Source organism: Bos mutus, chromosome 5 (genome assembly GCF_027580195.1).
Source record: "Bos mutus isolate GX-2022 chromosome 5, NWIPB_WYAK_1.1, whole genome shotgun sequence".
Classification (NCBI taxonomy): Eukaryota; Metazoa; Chordata; class Mammalia; order Artiodactyla; family Bovidae; genus Bos; species Bos mutus.
This window is the reverse complement of record NC_091621.1, coordinates 87,739,931-87,765,032: the sequence shown is the minus strand read 5'-3', so window position 1 is coordinate 87,765,032 and position 25,102 is coordinate 87,739,931. Positions and strand designations below refer to the sequence as shown.

Sequence of the window (25,102 nt, the reverse complement as noted above, 5' to 3'; positions counted from 1 at the left end):
CCTTGCTCTTAGTTTCTTTTTATGAGAAATTGGCAGAAGTTGAAAATGAATGTATAAAGAATATTTAAATCTGAATTTCTGATAACTGGCTGTATTTTAAATTTAATGGATGCAGCAGTTAGAAGCACAAATTGGTCAATTAAAAAAGTGAATATTCTTTGAAGTTCCTTTGTAAAAGAAAAGAGCCACTATTTCTGGAGAGTTTAACCTGAAGTTATCTTTATCAAAGGCCAAAGACTTACTTCATAACACCTAGTATTTATTGTTCCCTCTAATGTCTTAAAAATACATCCTGAAGAAAGGAAGTATGTCAGGAGTGCGGGAAGGGACAGAAAACTTGGCACAAAAAGACTGCACAGCTCACTGGAACAGCTTTGAGGAACATGTGGGCTGCAGAGAGGGAGGTGACTTATGGTCGTTGTTTTGTATATAAAGACAGCATGAGAGAAAGGTGACAGGAATTGAGGTGATACCAAGCAAGTGTCAAAAAGACTCAATGTCTTTTCTGTCTGGAATAGGGCCCCCCAAAGTCAAGAATTCTTTACTTTCAGCTGCATGCTCTGAATAGAGAGCGCATCAGTATTTGGGAATTCATTCAGTTAATGTCAGCATCTGAAATAGAGGCAAGTAAGAATCAACATCAAATGAATAAATTTGACCATCTGCAGAAGTAACTCATCTTGAATACATTGCTGATGAGAATAAAGAAACCCCCATTTCCAGTTGTTAATGTTCTGGGGTATCAGTCATAACTTATCCAGGTGACCATGTCAGAAAGACATGACTAAAATATTATGAAAGACAACTCAGCATAACAATTATATGACACTTTTGGCATGAATGAACACTGCTTTGGAGGACAAATTGATCGGTTGATACTGAGAGTTTTTCTCCGGGTTTGTAAGGGAAAGGGAGTTCTGGACATTTACTTGCTCAATTCTGGTTCTTCAAACAGAAATCTTCTAGAAATGGGAAAAATAATTCCAAGTAGATTTCTCTCCTCACCATACCAATGCCAGTTCTCTTGTTCTTGTTACCAATGAACTCCATCTTGCCGAATCAACTGTAAGTCTTAACCTCATTTGTGTTCTCATCCATATTCAACTTCCTCCCTCTGAGGCCTTCTCTATTCTAATACTATGACGCAGTCCTCTCCAGGTTTCTTTCCAACTCACTGTCTAATTTTCTTTTCCTTTGCTGATTCTTTTATTTCGTACTCTCTGAATATCAGGATTCCCTGAGGCTTGATACTTGGCACTCTTTTTTTTTAAAATATCAGTTCAGTTCCGTTCAGTTCAGTCGCTCAGTTGTGTCCGACTCTTTGTGATCCATGAACCGCAGCACACCAAGCCTCCCTGTCCATCACCAACTCCTGGAGTTTACTCAAATTCATGTCCATTGAGTTGGTGATTCCATCCAATGATCTCATCCTCTGGTGTCCCCTTCCCCTCCTGCCTTCAATCTTTCCCAGCATCAGGGTCTTTCCAGGTGATCTCATTCAGACCCATGGTATTAAATATCATTTATACTCTGATGATACTTTAGCCCTGAGTTAAAGCTTTATATATCCATTTGTCTATTTATCATTCCTGCTGAGATGGGTAATACATATCTCAAAGTAAATGTGACTGATAAACTTTTCATGCTTCAGTCTGCTCCTTCTCAGCAAATGGAGTCCTTATTTGTTGAGGTGATCAAGTCATAAACTATGGAGTATCTTTGATTTTTTTTTTCCTTCCTGTCTGATACAGGTACTGTCTGTTAATCTAATTCTAAAGCATACTTTTAATCTGTTATTTCCCTCAACTCAAAAAATTGCCTAGTTTTGAACTTGAACTGTGTCCAAGTTCTCTATAATATCTAGATCTCTAGATATGTCATATCTTCTAAGTTGTCTTTTCTGACCTTCCAGTTTGAAGTAGTGTTTTCCCCATCTGATTTTCTCTTATCACATTACAATGTTTTATTGTCTGTGCAATACTTAGCACAACCTGCTCTTTCCCAGCTGGAACCATGGAGGGTGCAGAAGAGAAGAAAAAGAAGGTTCCTGCTGTGCCAGAAACCCTTAAGAAAAAGCGGAAGAATTTCGCAGAGCTTAAGATCAAGCGACTGAGAAAGAAGTTTGCCCAAAAGATGCTTCGAAAGGCAAGGAGGAAGCTTATCTATGAAAAAGCTAAGCATTACCACAAGGAATACAGGCAGATGTACAGAACTGAAATTCGAATGGCTAGGATGGCACGAAAAGCCGGTAACTTCTATGTACCCGCGGAACCCAAATTGGCGTTTGTCATCAGGATCAGAGGTATCAATGGTGTGAGCCCAAAGGTTCGAAAGGTGCTGCAGCTCCTTCGCCTCCGGCAGATCTTCAACGGCACCTTTGTGAAGCTCAACAAGGCATCAATTAACATGCTGAGAATTGTGGAGCCATACATTGCATGGGGGTACCCAAATCTGAAGTCTGTAAATGAATTGATTTACAAGCGTGGTTACGGCAAAATCAACAAAAAGCGAATTGCCCTGACAGACAACGCATTGATTGCTCGATCTCTTGGGAAATATGGAATCATCTGCATGGAGGATCTGATTCATGAGATCTATACCGTTGGAAAACGTTTCAAAGAAGCAAACAACTTCCTGTGGCCCTTTAAATTGTCTTCTCCACGAGGTGGAATGAAGAAAAAGACCACCCATTTTGTAGAAGGTGGAGATGCTGGCAACAGGGAAGACCAGATCAACAGGCTTATTAGAAGGATGAACTAAGGTATCTACCAGGATTATTATTGTAATCTGGTTAATAAACAATCGAAACAAATTGAAAAAAAAAAAAATACTTAGCACAACCTGAAATCATCTTGTTCATTGATTTAACCATTTATTTTCCATCTCCTCTATCATTTGCTCCAGAAAAGTAAGCAAGGTCCTTTTCTGCCTTGTATACTGCTGTATCTCTACCTCCTGGAATAGAACCTGAGATATAGCAGAAAACCATAGTAAATCTTAAGTTACTTAACCATTGGGAATTATATTTGTTTATATTAAAATATATATTAAATGTATTAAATGTATGATATACAAATATATATTTACTTTGTGTATTTGTTACTCTTTTTAAAACACATATTTATATATTTAAACTTAATATCTCTGATGTAGAGTGAGGATAGTATACTTTATAAATTCTGTATATACAAAGAGCATACATTTGTGTATCATATATTTAATACATAATAGTATATAACGTCGGAGAAGGCAATGGCAACCCACTCCAGTACTCTTGCCTGGAAAATCCCATGGATGGAGGAGCCTGGTAGGCTGCAGTCCATGGGGTCGCTAAGAGTCAGACACGACTGAGTGACTTCACTTTCACTTTTCACTTTCCTGCATTGGAGAAGGAAATGGCAACCCACTCCAGTGTTCTTGCCTGGAGAATCCCAGGGACGGCGGAGCCTGGTGGGCTGCCGTCCATGGGGTCGCACAGAGTCGGACACGACTGAAGAGACTTAGCAGCAGCAGCAGCAGCAGTACATAACATAAATATAGTAATATATATCTACATTGTGACTCAGCTGGTAAAGAATCTGCCTGCAATGCGGGAGACCTGGGTTTGATCCCTGAGTTGGGAAGATCCCGTGGAGAAGGGAAAGGCTATCCACTCCAGTATTCTAGCCTGGAGAATTTCATGGATTGTATAGTTCATGGGGTCGCAAAGAGTCGGACACGACTGAGTGACTTTCACTTCACATATATACATACATATATATCTATGAAAGTGTTAGTTGCTCAGTCATGTTTGACTCTTTGTGATCCCATGGACTATAGCCCACTAGGCTTTTCTGTCCCTGAAATTCTCCAGGCAAGAATACTGGAGTGGGGTACCATTCCCTCCTCCAAGGGTTCTCCTGTTCCAGGGGATCGAACCCGCATCTCCTGCATTGCAAGCAGATTCTTTAGCATCTGAGCCAAGGAAGCCCATATATGTGTATGTATGTGTGTGTGTGTGTGTGTGTGTGTGTGTGTGTGTGTGTGTGTATACTATCCTTGTACAACCCTAGAGGGGTTTATATGTATATAGGTTTATATGTATTATTGTATTATTATGTATTATATGTTATATATATTATATATATATAATTATTATTATATTGTATTATATATGTATTATATGTATTATTAAGTTTATATGTATAATCCATTTTTAAAATAATAATTATATTGTATTATATATGTATTATATGTATTATTAAGTTTATATGTATAATCCATTTTTAAAAGAATACCAAAATCAGAGTAGTTAGGAATTTTTAAGTTTGTGAATTCAGTTGAGATTTAAACTCATGATTTAAAAAAAGAATTATTATTCTACTATGTCCTCCAAGAAGATTAAACAAATCTAGACATTTTATTTTTGGTTTAATAGCTTTGTGAAAGTTGATCTGTGCAGCTCAGTTCTCAGAGTCTCATAATCTCTTGAGTGTTTAAATAATTGTGCATTTCTGAACCTGCAAAGTTGAGTCTAGATTCTAGAGGCTTTCTGACACCTAGAAACCAGCTTTCCAGGAGGCCTGATCTCAACAGTCAGCCAGGCTTTCACAAGTAAGTTCACAAAATCTCATTGACTTTATCTCTAATTCCTTTGTTATAGCCCAGAAATCACAATAAATTTAGTCTGGACAACACAGATCCATATGAAGAGGTGAGAGATCCTCTAAAACCTCAATAAAAAAGTTTAACATTTTTTCAGCAAAGAACATCAATCTGCCCTATTAGTGGTCCCGCAAGAGATGGTAAAGACACAGAGATGGATATATCTTCATTCTTGAGTTGCTTTATTTTTTAGTAAGTGTCTGAATCGGCTCACAGGGGAGGGGAAATAATTTTCAAAGGCCCTACCTTGTTGCAATGCCAGATTATTTGAGAGCTGCAGGTTCTCAGCAATTTTTGAGAAGAAAAAGTAATACTAACATGTTGAACTCCTTGCAACCAATAAGCCCTTTATTGAAATATATATTTTATAATACCTAATAGAGTGGCATGCATGGAATGCCTAATTAGTGCTTAGGAAGATAGTAAAGGAATGAGTTGGTATATTTAACTTATAACCTCATATTTTATTTGAAGAACTGGGCCAGATAAAATTACTGATGGCTTGAATAAAGGAGAGAAAGAGGAAATAGAATGGAAAACCCCATAGCCAAAAATGTGGGATATGAGGCAAAGAGTGATGAAAGTCATTGGTAGCTATTAAAAGAGAATATTGAATGACAGAAGCTCAAGCACTTTCAAAATGAATTCATAAGCTTCGATCTGGGATTCTCACACCCAAACCATATACACACTTTAAAATTAAAATGGCTGTTGTGTGAAAATGATGTTTACAATGTTTCAGTTCAGTTCAGTTGCTCATTCGTGTCCTACTCTTTGCAACCCCATGAATTGCAGCACGCCAGGCCTCCCTGTCCATCACCAACTCCCAGAGTTCACCCAAACTCATGTCCATTGAGTCAGTGATGCCATCCAGCCATCTCATCCTCTGTCGTCCGCTTCTCCTCCGGCCCACAATCCCTCCCAGCATTAGGGTCTTTTCCAATGAGTCAACTTTTCGCATGAGGTGGCCAAAGTATTGGAGTTTCAGCTTCAGCATCAGTCCTTACAATGAATATTCAGGACTGATTTGCTTTAGGATGGACTGGTTGGATCTCCTTGCAGTCCAAGGGACTCTCAAGAGTCTTCTCCAGCACCACAGTTCAAAACCATCAATTCCTCAGCACTCAGCTTTCTTCACAGTCCAACTCTAACATCCATACATGACCACTGGAAAAACCACAGCCTTGACTAGATGGACCTTAGTTGGCAAAGTAGTGTCTCTGCTTTTGAATACGATATCAAGGTTGGTTATAACTTTCCTGCCAGGAGTAAGCATCTTTTAATTTCATGGCTGCAATTACCATCTGCAGTGATTTTCGAGCCCCCCAAAATAAAGTCTGACACTGTTTCCACTGTTTCCCCATCTATTTCCCATGAAGTGATGGGATCAGATGGCATGATCTTAGTTTTCTAATGTTGAGCTTTAAGCCAACATTTTCACTCTCTTCTTTCACTTTCATCAAGAGGCTCTTTAGTTCTTCTTTACTTTCTGCCATAAGGGTGGTATCATCTGCATATCTGAGGTTATTGATATTTCACCCAGCAATCTTGATTCTACCTTGTGCTTCTTCCAGCCCAGCGTTTCTCATGATGTACTCTGCATATAAGTTAAATAAGCAGGGTGACAGTATACAGACTTGACGTACTCCTTTTCCTATTTGGAACCAGTCTGTTGTTCCATGTCCAGTTCTAACTGTTGCTTCCTGATCTGCATACAGATTTCTCAAGAGGCAGGTCAGGTGGTCTGGTATTCCCATCTCTTTAGAATTTTCCACAGTTTATTGTGATCCACACAGTCAAAGGCTTTGGCATAGTCAATAAAGCACAAATAGATATTTTTCTGGAACTCTCTTGCTTTGTCGATGATCCAGTGGATGTTGCCAATTTATCTCTGGTTCCTCTGCCTTTTCTAAAACCAGCTTGAACATCAGGAAGTTCACGGTTCACATATTGCTGAAGCCTGGCTTGGAGAATTTTGAACATTACTTTACTAGCATGTGAGATGAGTGCAATTGTGCAGTAGTTTTAGAATTCTTTGGCATTGCCTTTCTTTGGGATTGGAATGAAAACTGACCTTTTCCAGTCCTGTGGCCACTGCTGAGTTTTCCAAATTTGCTGGCATATTGAGTGCAGCACTTTCACAGCATCATCTTCTAGGATTTGAAATAGCTCAACTGGAATTCCATCACCTCCACTAGCTTTGTTCATAGTGATGCTTTCTAAGGCCCACTTGACTTCACATTCCAGGATGTCTGGCTCTAGGTGAGTGATCATACCATCGTGATTGTCTGGGTCGTGAAGCTCTTTTTTGTACAGTTCTTCTGTGTATTCTTGCCACCTCTTCTTAATATCTTCGGCTTCTGTTAGGCCCATACCATTTCTGTCCTTTATTGAGCCCATCTTTGCATGAAATGTTCCCTTAGTATCTCTAATTTTCTTGAAGAGATCTCTAGACTTTCCCATTCTGTTGTTTTCCTCTATTTCTTTGCATTGATCGCTGAAGAAGGCTTTCTTATCTGTCCTTGCTATTCTTTGGAACTCTGCATTCAGATCCTTACATCTTTCCTTTTCTCCTCTGCTTTTCACTTCTCTTCTTTTTTCCTAGCTATTTGTAAGGCATCCTCAGACAGCCATTTCACTTTTCTGCACTTCTTTTACATGGGGATGGTCTTGATCCCTGTCTCCTGTACAATGTCATGAACCTCCATCCATAGTTCATCAGGCATTCTATCAGATCTAGTCCCTTAAATCTATTTTTCACTTCCACTGTATAATCATAAGTGATTTGATTTAGGTCATACCTGAATGGTCTAGTGGTTTTCCCCTACTTTCTTCAATTTAAGACTGAATTTGGCAATACGGAGTTAATGATCTGAGCCACAGTCAGCTCCCGGTCTTGTTTTTGCTGACTGTATAGAGTGTCACCATCTTTGGCTGCAAAGAATATAATCAATCTGATTTCGGTGTTGACCATCTGGTGATGTCCATGTGTAGAGTCTTCTCTTGTGTTGTTGAAAGAGAGTGTTTGCTATGAGCAGTGCGTTCTCTTGGCAGAACTCTATTAGCCTTTGCCCTGCTTCATTCCGTACTCCAAGGCCAAATTTGCCTGTTATTCCAGGTGCTTCTTGACTTCCTACTTTTGCATTCCAGTCCCCTATAATGAAAAGGACATCTTTTTTGGGTGTTAGTTCTAAAAGGTCTTGTAGGTCTTCATAGAACTGTTCAACTTCAGCTTCTTCAGCATTACTGGTTGGGGCATAGGCTTGGATTACCGTGATATTGAATGGTTTGCCTTGGAAATGAACAGAGATCATTCTGTCGTTTTTGAGATTGCATCCAAGTACTGCATTTCGGACTCTTTTGTTGACCATGATGGCTACTCCATTTCTTCTATGGGATTCCTGCCCACAGTAGTAGATAAAATGGTCATCTGAGTTAAATTCACCCATTCCAGTAGTCCATTTTAGTTCACTGATTCCTAGAATGTAGACATTCACTCTTGCCATCTCCTATTTGACCACTTCCAATTTGTCTTGATTCATGGACCTAACATTCCAGGTTCCTATGCAATATTGCTCTTTACAGTATCAGACCTTACTTCTATCACCAGTCACATCCACAACTGGGTATTTTTTATGCTTGGCTCCATCTCTTCATTCTTTCTGGAGTTATTTCTCCACTGATCTCCAGTAGCATATTGGGCACTTACGGACCTGGGGAATTCCTCTTTCAGTATCCTAACATTTTACCTTTTCATACTGTTCAATGTTTAGTTATGGATTTTAAAGGACACTGTTATTAAGCTATTGTGTGCATGTGTACTAAATCACTTCAGTCGTGTCCAACTCTTAGCAACCTGTGTCCTGTAGCCCGCCAGGCTCCTCTGTCCATGGGATTCTCCAGAGAAGAATACCGTAGTGGGTTGCCATGTCTCCTCCAGGAGGTCTTCCTGCCCCAGGGATCGAACTCGAGTCCCTTATGTCTCCTGCGTTGGTAGGCGGGTGCTTTACCACTAGCACCACCTGGGAAGCTCTTACTAAGCTATTATAATAAGGCATATTTCTTCATAAAAATCATAACAAAAGTATGTGCAGGTGGAAAAAACTTGCTATTACTTAGAGGAAACTGAATTTTAGTAATATAATAACCAATTCCAATAATAATAAATGTTACATGCTATTACAAATTTTAACTTAAATGATCTGACTTATATTATTAAATCTGTTATAAATATGTAAAGTGATAAATTATAAGTGCTTTAAAAGTAAAATTTTAATATGTATACAATGGTATTCTCATGTTGTAATCCATTTGTATATTGAATTTTTTTTGCCAAGCCCAATCATTGAGCTCAACATTAAGAGAAATGTAGGCATGTCTAGTACTATTTTAATTGCACTGTTAATCTATTTTCATGATTAAATCGTGACTTTTCCTTATGCTAGTCACTAAATTAGCTTTTACAAGGCACTAAATGATGACACAGAGAACTGTGGCAGAGTTTCTAGATAACACTTCATGAGTGGGGAGATTATTAAATGCTATTGACTCCTGTTAACAAAATGCAACTGCAATTTACATTGTATTTTTAAAAAGCACAATCTAGTCATGTCTAAAATTTCAAGGCAATTGGTGTCGTAGCCCCTTCTTTCTTTAGCGCTGATGTAAGGATCTTGAGGTACGGGTTAATCTGGGGTTTCCCTGGTGCCTCAGTTGGTAAAGAATCTCCCTGCAGTGTAGAAGACCTGGGTTTGATTCCTGAGTTGTGGAGATCCCTTGGAGAAGGGAATGGCTACCCACTCTAGTATTCTTGCCTGGAGAATTCGATGGACAGAGGAGCCTAGAAAATTATGGTGTATGGGGTCACAAAGAGTCAGACATGACTGAGTGAGGAATTAATTTAAACAGATTCTTAATGTTTGGTTATGTGAAAATGCTATGCAAAATATACAACGTACCACCTTGACAAGACCCCCTTGATGAATGAACTACTTCCTCTTTGGTTGTAAATATTTTTTGAAGAATATAAGATCTATGATTTTAATGAACTGATGAGGATAAAGACACAATCAAAATATCTTGTGTATGTCCAATTGAACTTCATTCTTCTTTAAATTTCATTGGCTAGGAGAACAGATGAGAGAGGAGAGTATCTCATCAGTCAGAAGACAGGACTTATATAGTGCCCTTCATGCAGGATGATCACAGGGCCCTTAAGTTTAAGGCATCTCACTTTCTTGACTACAACAGAAGGGAGGTAGAATAAAACAAATTAGTCTAAGACTCAAAAATGCCAAGGGCCCTATTGAAGATAAAAAACTAATAGGGTATGAGCTTAAACCCCCAAGTGTGTGCATGTGTCTCAGAGAGTGGTAGTGTAAAAAGAAATTAGCAGCACATGCTGCTCTAGCAAGACCATACAGAGTTTTCTTAATTCATAAAACCTGACTTTCAAGGAAATTTCATACAAAACTAAGCAGCTTTAAAAGTGGAGCTCAGATGGAAAGACAACAGGATTACTTTGACACAAACATTACTCACCAAAGTAGTTCATGTTATGTTTTGATGCTATATTGGTGGGGTACGGATAAAAGGAGAAAAACATACCTTCTATATATAAGAATTTTATGAATGCATGCTGCTGCTAAGTCACATCAGTTGTGTCCGACTCTGTGCCACCCCATAGATGGCAGCCCACCAGGCTCCCATCCTGGGATTCTCCAGGCAAGAACACTGGAGTGGGTTGCCATTTCCTTCTCCAGCACATGAAAGTGAAAAGTGAAAGTGAAGTCGCTCAGTCGTGTCCGACTCTTCGCGACCCCATGGACTGTAGCCCACCAGGCTCCTCCTTCCATGGGATTTTCCAGGCAAGAGTACTGGAGTGGGTTGCCATTGCCTTCTCGATTATAAATGCATGTGGAGGGGTAATTAGAGAGGAAGTTTATTTTTAGTAGTAATATCAAGTGAAAACTTAACGATTATATGCATTTTTGCATCCTCCATTATGTTCTCTATTACAATTTCATTAAGTATAAGTCACTTTTTTTCTTTTTAAAAAATGCACTGTATTAAAGGTATCTGGATGACTCCATAGATACACAATTGAAATGACTAACAGTGGTAGTTCCCGAAACTATATTCACAAGCAGTGTGAAAGAATTTCAGTCTAAAATAGAACTTGGTGTTCAGTCCCTAAGTCGTGTCCAACTCTTTGTGACCCCATCGACTGCAGCATGCCAGGCTTCCCTGTCCTTCACCATCTCTCAGAGTTTGCTCAAACTTTTGTCCATCATGTTGATGATGTCATCCAACCATGTTCTGTCGCCTCCTTCTCGTCCTGCCCTCAGTCTTTCCCAGCATCAGGGTCTTTTCCAATGAGTAAGCTCTTCGCATCAGGTGGCCAAATTATTGGAGCTTCAGCTTCAGCCCCAGTCCTTTGAAAAGATATTCAGGGTTGATTTCCTTTAGGATTTACTGGTTTGATCCCCCTGCTGTCCAAGGGACTCTCAGGAGTCTTCTCCAGCACCACAATTTGAAAGCATGAATTCTTTCCTGCTTAGCCTTCTTTATGGTTCAACCCTCACATTCGTACATGACTACTACAAAAACCATAGCTTTGACTATGCAGACCTTATCAGCTAAGTGATGTCTTTGTTTTTTAATATGCTGTCCAGGTTTGTCATAGATTTTCTTCCAAGAACAAAATGGCTTTTAATTTCATGGTGGCAGTCACTGTCCTTGGTGATTTAGGAGCCCACGAAAACAAAATCAGTCACTGTTTCCAATTTTCCCCATCTAGTTGCATGAAATGATGGGACTGGATGCCATGATCTTAGAATTTGAATGTTAAGCCAGCTTTTTCACTCTCCTGTTTCACTCTCATCAAGAGGCTCTTTAGTTCTTCTTCACTTTCTGTCATAAGGGTGATGTCATCTGTATTTCTGAGGTTATTGATATTTTCCCCAATATCATCCAGCCTGTGATTCATCCAGCCTGGCATTTTGCATGATGTACTCTGCATGTAAGTTAAATAAGCAGGGTGACAATATACAGTCTGGATGTACTCCTTCCCCAATTTGGAACCAGTCTGTTGTTCCATGTCCCATTCTCACTGTTGTTTCTTGTCCTGCATACAGGTTTTCCAAGAGATAGATAAGGTGGTCTGATATTCCCATCTCCTGAAGAATTTTCCACAGTTTGTTGTGATCCACACAGTCAAAGGCTTTAGCATAGTCAATAAAGCAGAAGTAGATGTTTTTCTGGAATTTCCTTGCTTTTTCTATGATCCAATGGATGTTGGCAACTTGATCTGTTGTTCCTCTGCCTTTTCTAAATCCAGCTTTTACATCTGGAAGTTCTAAGTTCACATACTTTGAAACTTAGCTTGAAGGATTTTGAACATTACCTTGCTAGCATGTGAAATGAGCACAATTGCACAGTAGTTTGAACATTCTTTAGCACTGCCTTTCTTTGGGATTGGAATGAAAACTGACCTTTTCCAGTCGTGTGGCCACTGCTGAGTTTTCCAAATTTGCTGACATACTGAGTGCAACATTTTAACAGCATCATCTTTTAGGATTTAAAATAGCTTGGCTGGAATTTCATCACCTCCACTAGCTTTGCTCATAGTAATGCTTCCTAAGGCCCAGTTGACTTCCTATGTCAACTTGACTTCCTATTCCAGGATGTCTGGCTCTCACTGAGTGACTACATCATTCTAGCTATTTGGGTCATTAAGACCTTTTTTGTATAGTTCTTTTGTGTATTTTTGCCACCTCTTCTTAATCTCTTTTGCTTCCGTTAGGTGCTTGCCATTTCTGTGTTTATTGTGCCCATCTTTGCATGAAATGTTCCCTTGGTATTCCCAGTTTTCTTAAAGAGATCTTTAGTCTTTCCCATTCCATTGTTTTCCTCTGTTTCTTCACATTATTTACTTAAGAGAGATTTGTTATCTCTCCTTGCTAAAAGTTACAAAATGGAGACTTTCCAATGAGTGTGTCTTCAGGAAGACAAACTTTAAATACTGAGAGACTGACATATTAAAAAAAAACAAAACCTGATTAACAGAAAACTGTCAGGATTTTCTCAGGTGATAGGAGGTTGATCAGAGGTTGTCTCATATCAACCTTGGGAAGTTTAGCCAGAAGGATGAGTGGAAGATGACTGAGTCAGACTCAGGTGGTCTGAAAGTGGGCTGAACTGAACTTTGTGTTACTAGATTGATGTTGTCTGCTCAGAAAGTTTTCAAGGCTGGTCTTGCTTTCTCTTCGTTTTAACTGGCTCTAACTGGACTCTTGTCCCTTCACATTCCCTACCCATAAATACAAACTACTCCAAACTCTCAATGGACTCTCCTGTACCTTGCTACAGTTTTCTCTGTTCCCACATTGCAATTCCCATGCTTTGCCCCCACCAAAACAACAACAACAACAACAAAAACTCATCTTTTTGAGCTTGCCTCAGTTTACCTCTTTATTTAGGTCAACATTTATGGTGTCAGAAGTGGGATTCAAAGACCTTCAACAACTCCCAAGCCAGTGAACAAACAGGTGCTTGTATTTACAGAGCCCACTGAGCTCACTGTTTTCCTATCAACCCTGAAGTTCAGAGGTAAGTCTCAGATTTTGAGCTCCCTCCCTTTTGGTTGAACTCTCCGACTTTATTTGGGACCTATTTAAAGGCTCCATCCTTTTTGGTCCATATTTGGTTGTTTTCTTTTTGATAACACACTAGAATTTCAATATAATTCCTTTGGAATTCTTGACAGCAAAAAAATAATGATGAGGAGGATGCAGATGATATTGGGGGCACAGTTGAGTACTTAAACACCACTAGGCTATCTAGAGATTTTTCTTTTGCTCTCAAGAAAACCTCTGAGAAATGGGATTGCAGTCATCTAAATGTTCTAAGGGTAGCCCTCCTTCAGGGACCCAAGCCAATTTTATGTCACAGTCTCTCCAAATTCATTTTTCTCTAGATTAAATTAAAAGACTGGAGCAAGAGAACTATTTTAACTGGTACCTAGAGGCTTCCAAACATATTCAGCTTTCTAAAATTGACGACTTTACAAATAGTATCTCTAAGTTAACTGAAGCAAATAAACAACTAAAAGGAGACGTAAAACAAAAATCATCTGAAGCTTCTTTGTTGGCAGCACCAACTGAGGTTTCCCCTAAGTTCCTTTTCTATCTGAACTCCCCTAATTCTCTAGTGCTAAACTCTCACCAAAGTTGCCTTGAACACACAGACACATACACAAAAGGAAATAAAAGAAAAAATTCTTGATTTGAACTTCAAAATCCACTCAGACCCTTTCCAATTTTCCTTCAGACATTTGCAGTTACTGTAAAATATTGGCATTGGATATAAAATTGTCTTGCACTTAAGAAAGAGAAGGAAAAAATGTAAATGATAATTACTCTAGACTTCTGATCATATGGGCTTCCCTGGTTGCTCAGAGGGTAAAGAATCTGCCTGCAATGCAGGAGACCTGGGTTCAGTCCCTGGGTTGGGAAGATCCCTTGGAGAAGGGAATGGCTACCTACTCCAGTACTCTTGCCTGGAAAATTCTATGAACAGAAGAGCCTGGTGGGCTACAGTCCATAGGGGTCACAAAGAGTCGGACATGACTGAGTGACTACCACTTCCACTTTTTCTCATAATAGACAAATATACCCACAAATTCCCCACCCTCCAAAAGAGAATACCCTTTCATTCTTTCTCTGTCCTTCAGAGTTGAATCTTACTATGTCTTGGAAATGTAAACACCTGCTGCTGCTGCTGCTGCTAGATTGCATGAACTTGAAAAATGTTTGGGTTAGTTTCTATGTTTATAAGAGTATCATATTCATACAAACGCTTAATTTTCTTTAAGTCAATTAAATAGAGCACACTATAATTTTGGCCAGGAAACTTCTCTAGAGGTCTGTATTTTGGTAAACACCTGGGAGATAACCAAAATATTGTGCACAGAGACTAAAAGGAAAGAAAAGCAAAAAAGAATCTTTTAACATACAGACCTCTAGAGAAGTTTCCTTGCCAAAATTATAGTGTGCTCTATTTAATTGACTTAAAGAAAATTAAGCATTTGTATAAATATGATACTCTTATAAACATAGAAACTAACCCAAACATTTTTCAAGTTCACACAATCTAGGATAATCTTTGATAAATAAATCTAGTTTAAGTTTGTTGGTTTAATTAATTCAGATATATCTTTAGAGGTATCAACATTTAGTATAATACTTTTATTCTATCTAAGCTTACTGAAAATCAAATAAACTCAACCAATTTCTACAAAATTTCTCAGCAAGAAAAATAACTTAAGATGATGGTTAGCTGTTTAATGCCTACTTCCAAGCATAATTATTAAAAACTAAGTATTTTAAATACATGATCACAGTTTCTACTAAGTTAAAGTAAATAATGGATGTTTATTGAATATCTAGCTCACTTCCAAATAAGATAATGTACATTAATGAGACATTGATTGCTAAACATAAGTTTATCTCCTCTGGCTTTTTAATTTTTTACAGTGACAAAAGGTATTTGGATAAATTAATAAATATGTGTTGTGGAACATTTTAAAAAATTTTACTATGAGGAAGAAGAGCTGAGATTAGAGAAGGACATGTGTTGTCTGCTACCACTCTGCTAGCTTCAGGGCAGGCAGGGAAGGTGGGAAAGAAGGATAATAAATTGGAGACCTTGGCATGCTGTTTTGCAAAGGTATGAGGGCACAAAATGCCACAGATTAAGATCCATGCACTTGTGATAAAGTTTAATTAGGATGCTAGGAGATGAAATCTCTGGGAAAATAATGAGAATGAAAAGGAGCATGTTATGGTAACTGAAAATGACTTTATATGATAAGTATCATATATGGTGCCAGTAAGAGGAATGGAGCTGCATTTTTATTGAGGGAAAAGAAAGTAGCTTTCTCCTAAAGTAAAATGATTCTTCCAAAATAAAAGAAAAAAAATGGACAAAATTTGATTAGCTATCAGTTCAGTTCAATCGCTCAGTCGTGTCCAACTCTTTGCAACCCCATGAATCACAGCACGCCAGGCCTCCCTGTCCATCACCAACTCCCGGAGTTCACCCAGACTCACATCCATTGAGTCAGTGATGCCATCCAGCCATCTCATCCTCTGTCATCCCCTTCTCCTCCTGCTCCCAATCCTTCCCAGCATCAGAGTCTTTTCCAATGAGTCAACTCTTCACATGAGGTGGCCAAAGTACTGGAGTTTCAGCTTTAGCATCATTCCTTCCAAAGAAATCCCAGGGCTGATCTCCTTCAGAATGGACTGGTTGGATCTTGCAGAACAAGGGACTCTCAAAAGTCTTCTCCGACACCACAGTTCAAAAGCATCAATTCTTCGGTGCTCAGCTTTCTTCACAGTCCAACTCTCACATCCATACACGACCACAGGAAAAACCATAGACTTGACTAGACGAACCTTTGTTGGCAAAGTAATGTCTCTGCTTTTGAATATGCTATCTAGGTTGGTCATAACTTTCCTTCCAAGGAGTAAGCATCTTTTAATTTCATGGCTGTAGTCACCATCTTCAGTGATTTTGGAGCACAAAAAAATACAGTCTGACACTATTTCCACTGTTTCCCCATCTATTTCCCATGAAGTGATGGGACCGGATGCCATGATCTTCGTTTTCTGAATGTCGAGCTTTAAGCCAACTCTTTCACTCTCCACTTTCACTTTCATCAAGAGGCTTTTTAGCTCTTCTTCACTTTCTGCCATAAGGGTGGTGTCATCTGCCTATCTGAGGTTATTGAAATTTCTCCCAGCAATCTTGATTCCAGCTTGTGCTTCTTCCAGCCCAGCATTTCTCATGATGTACTCTCCATAGAAGTTAAATAAGCAGGGTGACGATATACAGCCTTGACGTACTCCTTTTCCTATTTGGAACCAGTCTGTTGTTCCATGTCCAGTTCTAACTGTTGCTTCTTGACTGCATACAAATTTCTCAAGAGGCAGGTCAGGTGGTCTGGTATTCCCATCTCTTTAGAATTTTCCACAGTTTATTGTGATCCACAAGTCAAAGGCTTTGGCATAGTCAGTAAAGCAGAAATAGATGTTTTTCTGCAACTCTCTTGCTTTTTCCATGATCCAGCGGATGTTGGCAATTCAATCTCTGGTTCCTCTGCCTTTTCTAAACCAGCTTGAACATCAGGAAGTTCACAGTTCACATATTGCTGAAGCCTGGCTTGAGAATTCTGAGCATTACTTTACTAGCATGTGAGATGAGTGCAATTGTGTGGTAGTTTGAGCATTCTTTGGCATTGCCTTTCTTTGGGATTGGAATGAAAACTGACCTTTTCCAGTCCTGTGGCCACTGCTGAGTTTTCCAAATTTGCTGGCATATTAAGTGCAGCACTTTCACAGCATCATCTTTCAGGATCTGGAATAGCTCAACTGGAATTCCACCACCTCCACTAGCTTTGTTCATAGTGATGCTTTCTAAGGCCCACATGACTTCACATTGCAGGATGTCTGGCTCTAGGTGAGTGATCATACCATCGTGATTATCTGGGTCGTGAAGATCTTTTTTGTACAGTTTTCTGTGTATTCTTGCCACCTCTTCTTCATATCTTCTGCTTCTGTTAGGTCCATACCATTTCTATCATTTATCGAGCCCATCTTTGCATGAAATGTTCCCTTGGTATCTCTAATTTTCTTGAAGAGATCTCTATTTGCATTGATCGCTGAAGAAGGCTTTCTTATCTCTCCTTGCTATTCTTTGGAACTCTGCATTCAGATCCTTATATCTTTCCTTTTCTCCTTTGCTTTTTGCTTCTCTTCTTTTCCTAGCTATTTGTAAGGCCTCCTCAGACAGCAATTTTTCTTATCTGCATTTCTGTTCCATGGGGATGGTCTTGATCCCTGTCTCCTGTACAATGTCACGAACCTCATTCCATAGTTCATCAGGCACTCTATCTATCAGATCTAGGCCCTTAAATCTATTTCTCACTTCCACTGTATAATCATAAGGGATTTGATTTAGGTCATACCTGAATGGTCTAGTGGTTTTCCCTACTTTCTTCAATTTCAGTCTGAATTTGGCAATAAGGAGTTCATGGTCTGAGCCACAGTCAGCTCCTGGTCTTGTTTTTGCTGACTGTATAGAGCTTCTCCATCTTTGGCTGCAAAGAATATAATCAATCTGATTTCGTGTTGACCATCTGGTGATGTCCATGTATAGAGTCTTCTCTTGTGTTGTTGGAAGAGGGTGTTTGTTATGACCAGTGCATTTTCTTGGCAAAACTCTATTAGTCTTTTCCCTGCTTCATTCCTTATTCCAAGGCCAAATTTTCCTGTTACTCCAGGTGTTGCTTGACTTCCTACTTTTGCATTCCAGTCCCCTATAATTAAAAGGACATCTTCTTGGGGTGTTAGTTCTAAAAGGTCTTGTAGATCTTCATAGAACCGTTCAACTTCAGCTTCTTCAGCGTTACTGGTTGGGGCATAGACTTGGAATACTGTGATATTGAATGGTTTGCCTTGGAAATGAACAGAGATCATTCTGTCCTTTTTGAGATTGCATCCAAGTACTGCATTTCAGACTCTTTTGTTGATCATGATGGCTACTCCATTTCTTCTGAGGAATTCCTGCCCACAATAGTAGATATAATGGTCATCTGCATTAAATTTACCCATTCCAGTCCGTTTCAGTTCGCTGATTCCTAGAATGTCTACATTCATTCTTGCCCTCTCTTGTTTGACCACTTCCAATTTGCCTTGATTCATGGACCTGACATTCCAGGTTCCTATGCAATATTGCTCTTCACAGCATCGGACCTTGCTTCTATCACCAGTCACATCCACAGCTAGGTATTGTTTTTGCTTTGGCTCCATCTCTTCCTTCTTTCTGGAGTTATTTCTCCACTGATCTCCAGTAGCATATTGGCACCTACTGACCTGGGGAGTTCCTCTTTCAGTATCTTATCATTTTACCTTTTCATACTGTTCATGGGGTTCTCAAGGCAAGAATACTGAAGTGGTTTGCCATTCCCTTCTCCAGTGGACCACATTCTGTCAGATCTCTCCACTATGACCCGCCTGTCTTGGGTTGCCCCACGGGCATGGCTTAGTTTCATTGAGTTAGACAAGGTTGTGGTCCTAGTGTGATTAGATTGACTAGTTTTCTGTGATTATGCTTTCTGTGTGTCTGCCCTCTGATGCCCTCTTTGCAACACCTACTGTCTTACTTGGGTTTCTCTTACCCTGGGCGTGGGTATCTCTTCACGGCTGCTCCAGCAAGCGCAGCTGCTGCTGTTCCTTACCTTGGACGAGGGGTATCTCCTCACCACCACCCTTCCTGACCTTCAACGTGGGATAGCTCCTCTAGGCTCTCCTGCGCCCGTGCAGCCACGGCTCCTTGGACATGGGGTTGGTCCTCCCAGCTATAGCTATAGCTATAAATAGCTATAGTAAAATTTAAATAGATATAGTAAGTGGAAAAGGAATCTTGAGAAAGGAGTTGTATATATGGTTAAACTGATTAAGATTGGAATGGATTTTTAATTTTTTAAAAAAGGAATAATTTTAACATCAAAAGTACATTGCTGCAAAAATTAGAATTGGTTTTCTCTTCTTAAAAGGGTAAATTTTTTAGCTTATTGACCTTCTCTTAATAAGTAGCTGTAAACAGAACTTTTTCTTTACCTTTATTGTAAACTGCCTAGGGAAAAAAAACTTCTGTGCTTTGTATTTATCAGGTCTTAATTATTTAAGTAAATCAAGTTTTCTCAATATTAAGAGCTAAATTTTGCTCAGATCTTTGTAACCTTCTATATTTGCCTTTGAACTCTTATATTGTCACTTGAGTTAATTGGTAATTCTCTCCACATAGAAAGGGGAATAATACACTAATTAGGTGTATTTGGTATGAACAAGGTAAGAATTTCTAAAACTCTGATGTTAAAACTGATTAATTCATAAAACTCTAACAAAAAGATGAAGCAAAAACAAAAATAATATAAAACTGAAAAAAATTGACAAAGATGGCTATAATTTTTAGGACTTCATTTAAAACACTGCTAGTTCTTTGATGTTTTCCAGATATTAAAGAAAAAAAAAAACTTTTCTCCTTTCTTTTAACTATCTACAACTTATAGCAATTTTGTGAAGTGTATCTTTTAAACAAAGGTAAAAGCATTTATTCTTTTTATCCCAACTTGATCCTCCAGAATTCAGAAACTCTTATTAGTCTTATTTTTTTCATGACAAGATATGTATTTGCATAAGTTCAATAGGAACCAGTTCACCCTGTAAAAGGTCGCAATTGGACAAGTCTTTGTCTTGGCTTCTTAGGCTAAAAAACATTAAAAGTCTAAGATTCCTTAGGAAAGTTTCAGCAAAGCAAATTTAAAAGAGCTTATATTTTTGTTGCACTTATGTAAATGATCAGGCTGTTTATTAAAACTAGATTTGATATATAATTAACTTAGTCTTATGGTGGATATATTTGATAAAACTGGGGATAATTATAGAAAAAAATTGTTTCAATAATGCACCTCTATGGATATCAGATTCTAGTATTTTTATTTGTCTTTGAACTTCATTTTCTGCCTATAATTAGACAGAGTCCTGAACTCTAATTTCCTCCAAAATGTGACTAGAATGCTCCAAACTAACATTTACAATTTTTCCATCTTTTTGACTTTAGCTCACTATGGAAATGAAACTGCTCTTGTCCAAGGCCATACAAGCTAAAGCTAGACAACTTGATACAGTTGGCTTTTGTATCTGTGGATTCCATGTCTACAGATTCAACCAACTATATGTTCAAAATATTAAAAAAAAAAATCCCCAAAAGTTTAAAAACACATAACTTGAATTCGCTGTGTGCCAAGAAGTATTTATATAGCATTTACATTTTATTCACAACTATTTACATTACACTTAGGTATTATAAGTAATCCAGATATGATTTAAAATATGCAGGATGATACTCTCAAAGTCTTCTCCAACACCACAGTTCAAAAGCATCAATTCTTGGTGCTCAGCTTTCTTCACAGTCAACTCTCACATCCATACGACCACAGGAAAAACCATAGCCTTGACTAGACGGACCTTTGTTGGCAAAGTAATGTCTCTGCTTTGAATATGCTATCTAGGTTGGTCATAACTTTCCTTCCAAGGAGTAAGCATCTTTTAATTTCATGGCTGTAGTCACCATCTTCAGTGATTTTGGAGCACAAAAAATACAGTCTGACACTATTTCCACTGTTTCCCCATCTATTTCCCATGAAGTGATGGGACGGATGCCATGATCTTCGTTTTCTGAATGTCGAGCTTAAGCCAACTCTTTCACTCTCCACTTTCACTTTCATCAAGAGGCTTTTTAGCTCTTCTTCACTTTCTGCCATAAGGGTGGTGTCATCTGCCTATCTGAGGTTATTGAAATTTCTCCCAGCAATCTTGATTCCAGCTTGTGCTTCTTCCAGCCCAGCATTTCTCATGATGTACTCTCCATAGAAGTTAAATAAGCAGGGTGACGATATACAGCCTTGACGTACTCCTTTTCCTATTTGGAACCAGTCTGTTGTTCCATGTCCAGTTCTAACTGTTGCTTCTTGACTGCATACAAATTTCTCAAGAGGCAGGTCAGGTGGTCTGGTATTCCCATCTCTTTAGAATTTTCCACAGTTTATTGTGATCCACAAGTCAAAGGCTTTGGCATAGTCAGTAAAGCAGAAATAGATGTTTTTCTGCAACTCTCTTGCTTTTTCCATGATCCAGCGGATGTTGGCAATTCAATCTCTGGTTCCTCTGCCTTTTCTAAAACCAGCTTGAACATCAGGAAGTTCACAGTTCACATATTGCTGAAGCCTGGCTTGGAGAATTCTGAGCATTACTTTACTAGCATGTGAGATGAGTGCAATTGTGTGGTAGTTTGAGCATTCTTTGGCATTGCCTTTCTTTGGGATTGGAATGAAAACTGACCTTTTCCAGTCCTGTGGCCACTGCTGAGTTTTCCAAATTTGCTGGCATATTAAGTGCAGCACTTTCACAGCATCATCTTTCAGGATCTGGAATAGCTCAACTGGAATTCCACCACCTCCACTAGCTTTGTTCATAGTGATGCTTTCTAAGGCCCACATGACTTCACATTGCAGGATGTCTGGCTCTAGGTGAGTGATCATACCATCGTGATTATCTGGGTCAGGAAGATCTTTTTGTACAGTTTTCTGTGTATTCTTGCCACCTCTTCTTCATATCTTCTGCTTCTGTTAGGTCCATACCATTTCTATCATTTATCGAGCCCATCTTTGCATGAAATGTTCCCTTGGTATCTCTAATTTTCTTGAAGAGATCTCTATTTGCATTGATCGCTGAAGAAGGCTTTCTTATCTCTCCTTGCTATTCTTTGGAACTCTGCATTCAGATCCTTATATCTTTCCTTTTCTCCTTTGCTTTTTGCTTCTCTTCTTTTCCTAGCTATTTGTAAGGCCTCCTCAGACAGCAATTTTTCTTATCTGCATTTCTGTTCCATGGGGATGGTCTTGATCCCTGTCTCCTGTACAATGTCACGAACCTCATTCCATAGTTCATCAGGCACTCTATCTATCAGATCTAGGCCCTTAAATCTATTTCTCACTTCCACTGTATAATCATAAGGGATTTGATTTAGGTCATACCTGAATGGTCTAGTGGTTTTCCCTACTTTCTTCAATTTCAGTCTGAATTTGGCAATAAGGAGTTCATGGTCTGAGCCACAGTCAGCTCCTGGTCTTGTTTTTGCTGACTGTATAGAGCTTCTCCATCTTTGGCTGCAAAGAATATAATCAATCTGATTTCGGTGTTGACCATCTGGTGATGTCCATGTATAGAGTCTTCTCTTGTGTTGTTGGAAGAGGGTGTTTGTTATGACCAGTGCATTTTCTTGGCAAAACTCTATTAGTCTTTTCCCTGCTTCATTCCTTATTCCAAGGCCAAATTTTCCTGTTACTCCAGGTGTTGCTTGACTTCCTACTTTTGCATTCCAGTCCCCTATAATTAAAAGGACATCTTCTTGGGGTGTTAGTTCTAAAAGGTCTTGTAGATCTTCATAGAACCGTTCAACTTCAGCTTCTTCAGCGTTACTGGTTGGGGCATAGACTTGGAATACTGTGATATTGAATGGTTTGCCTTGAAATGAACAGAGATCATTCTGTCCTTTTGAGATTGCATCCAAGTACTGCATTTCAGACTCTTTTGTTGATCATGATGGCTACTCCATTTCTTCTGAGGAATTCCTGCCCACAATAGTAGATATAATGGTCATCTGCATTAAATTTACCCATTCCAGTCCGTTTCAGTTCGCTGATTCCTAGAATGTCTACATTCATTCTTGCCCTCTCTTGTTTGACCACTTCCAATTTGCCTTGATTCATGGACCTGACATTCCAGGTTCCTATGCAATATTGCTCTTCACAGCATCGGACCTTGCTTCTATCACCAGTCACATCCACAGCTAGGTATTGTTTTGCTTTGGCTCCATCTCTTCCTTCTTTCTGGAGTTATTTCTCCACTGATCTCCAGTAGCATATTGGCACCTACTGACCTGGGGAGTTCCTCTTTCAGTATCTTATCATTTTACCTTTTCATACTGTTCATGGGGTTCTCAAGGCAAGAATACTGAAGTGGTTTGCCATTCCCTTCTCCAGTGGACCACATTCTGTCAGATCTCTCCACTATGACCCGCCTGTCTTGGGTTGCCCCACGGGCATGGCTTAGTTTCATTGAGTTAGACAAGGTTGTGGTCCTAGTGTGATTAGATTGACTAGTTTTCTGTGATTATGCTTTCTGTGTGTCTGCCCTCTGATGCCCTCTTGCAACACCTACTGTCTTACTTGGGTTTCTCTTACCCTGGGCGTGGGGTATCTCTTCACGGCTGCTCCAGCAAAGCGCAGCTGCTGTTCCTTACCTTGGACGAGGGGTATCTCCTCACCACCACCCTTCCTGACCTTCAACGTGGGATAGCTCCTCTAGGCTCTCCTGCGCCCGTGCAGCCACGGCTCCTTGGACATGGGGTTGGTCCTCCCAGCTATAGCTATAGCTATAAATAGCTATAGTAAAATTTAAATAGATATAGTAAGTGGAAAAGGAATCTTGAGAAAGGAGTTGTATATATGGTTAAACTGATTAAGATTGGAATGGATTTTTAATTTTTTAAAAAAGGAATAATTTTAACATCAAAAGTACATTGCTGCAAAAATTAGAATTGGTTTTCTCTTCTTAAAAGGGTAAATTTTTTAGCTTATTGACCTTCTCTTAATAAGTAGCTGTAAACAGAACTTTTTCTTTACCTTTATTGTAAACTGCCTAGGGAAAAAAAACTTCTGTGCTTTGTATTTATCAGGTCTTAATTATTTAAGTAAATCAAGTTTTCTCAATATTAAGAGCTAAATTTTGCTCAGATCTTTGTAACCTTCTATATTTGCCTTTGAACTCTTATATTGTCACTTGAGTTAATTGGTAATTCTCTCTCCACATAGAAAGGGGAATAATACACTAATTAGGTGTATTTGGTATGAACAAGGTAAGAATTTCTAAAACTCTGATGTTAAAACTGATTAATTCATAAAACTCCTAACAAAAGATGAAGCAAAACAAAAATAATATAAAACTGAAAAAATTGACAAAGATGGCTATAATTTTTAGGACTTCATTTAAAACACTGCTAGTTCTTTGATGTTTTCCAGATATTAAAGAAAAAAAAAAAAACTTTTCTCCTTTCTTTTTAACTATCTACAACTTATAGCAATTTTGTGAAGTGTATCTTTTAAACAAAGGTAAAAGCATTTATTCTTTTTATCCCAACTTGATCCTCCAGAATTCAGAAACTCTTATTAGTCTTATTTTTCATGACAAGATATGTATTTGCATAAGTTCAATAGGAACCAGTTCACCCTGTAAAAGGTCGCAATTGGACAAGTCTTTGTCTTGGCTTCTTAGGCTAAAAAACATTAAAAGTCTAAGATTCCTTAGGAAAGTTTCAGCAAAGCAAATTTAAAAGAGCTTATATTTTTGTTGCACTTATGTAAATGATCAGGCTGTTTATTAAAACTAGATTTGATATATAATTAACTTAGTCTTATGGTGGATATATTTGATAAAACTGGGGATAATTATAGAAAAAATTGTTTCAATAATGCACCTCTATGGATATCAGATTCTAGTATTTTTATTTGTCTTTGAACTTCATTTTCTGCCTATAATTAGACAGAGTCCTGAACTCTAATTTCTCCAAAAATGTGACTAGAATGCTCCAAACTAACATTTACAATTTTTCCATCTTTTTGACTTTAGCTCACTATGGAAATGAAACTGCTCTTGTCCAAGGCCATACAAGCTAAAGCTAGACAACTTGATACAGTTGGCTTTTGTATCTGTGGATTCCATGTCTACAGATTCAACCAACTATATGTTCAAAATATTAAAAAAAAAAATCC

General features: G+C 38.6%; 1 protein-coding gene across 1 annotated transcript; it reads left to right on the top strand.

Annotated features, from left to right (window-relative positions):
• The first annotated feature begins 1,993 nt into the window (after window positions 1-1,993).
• On the top strand, window positions 1,994-2,812 carry LOC138987848 (large ribosomal subunit protein uL30). The gene has a single exon (XM_070370054.1). It carries the CDS (start codon window positions 2,014-2,016, stop codon window positions 2,758-2,760), a length of 747 nt encoding a protein of 248 aa, XP_070226155.1. The 5' UTR covers window positions 1,994-2,013; the 3' UTR covers window positions 2,761-2,812.
• Window positions 2,813-25,102: the final 22,290 nt, after the last annotated feature.

Coding starts and splice junctions, on each gene's coding strand:
- LOC138987848 (XM_070370054.1), top strand. CDS start 2,014: ATGGAGGGTGCAGAAGAGAAGAAAAAGAAGGTTCCTGCTGTGCCAGAA.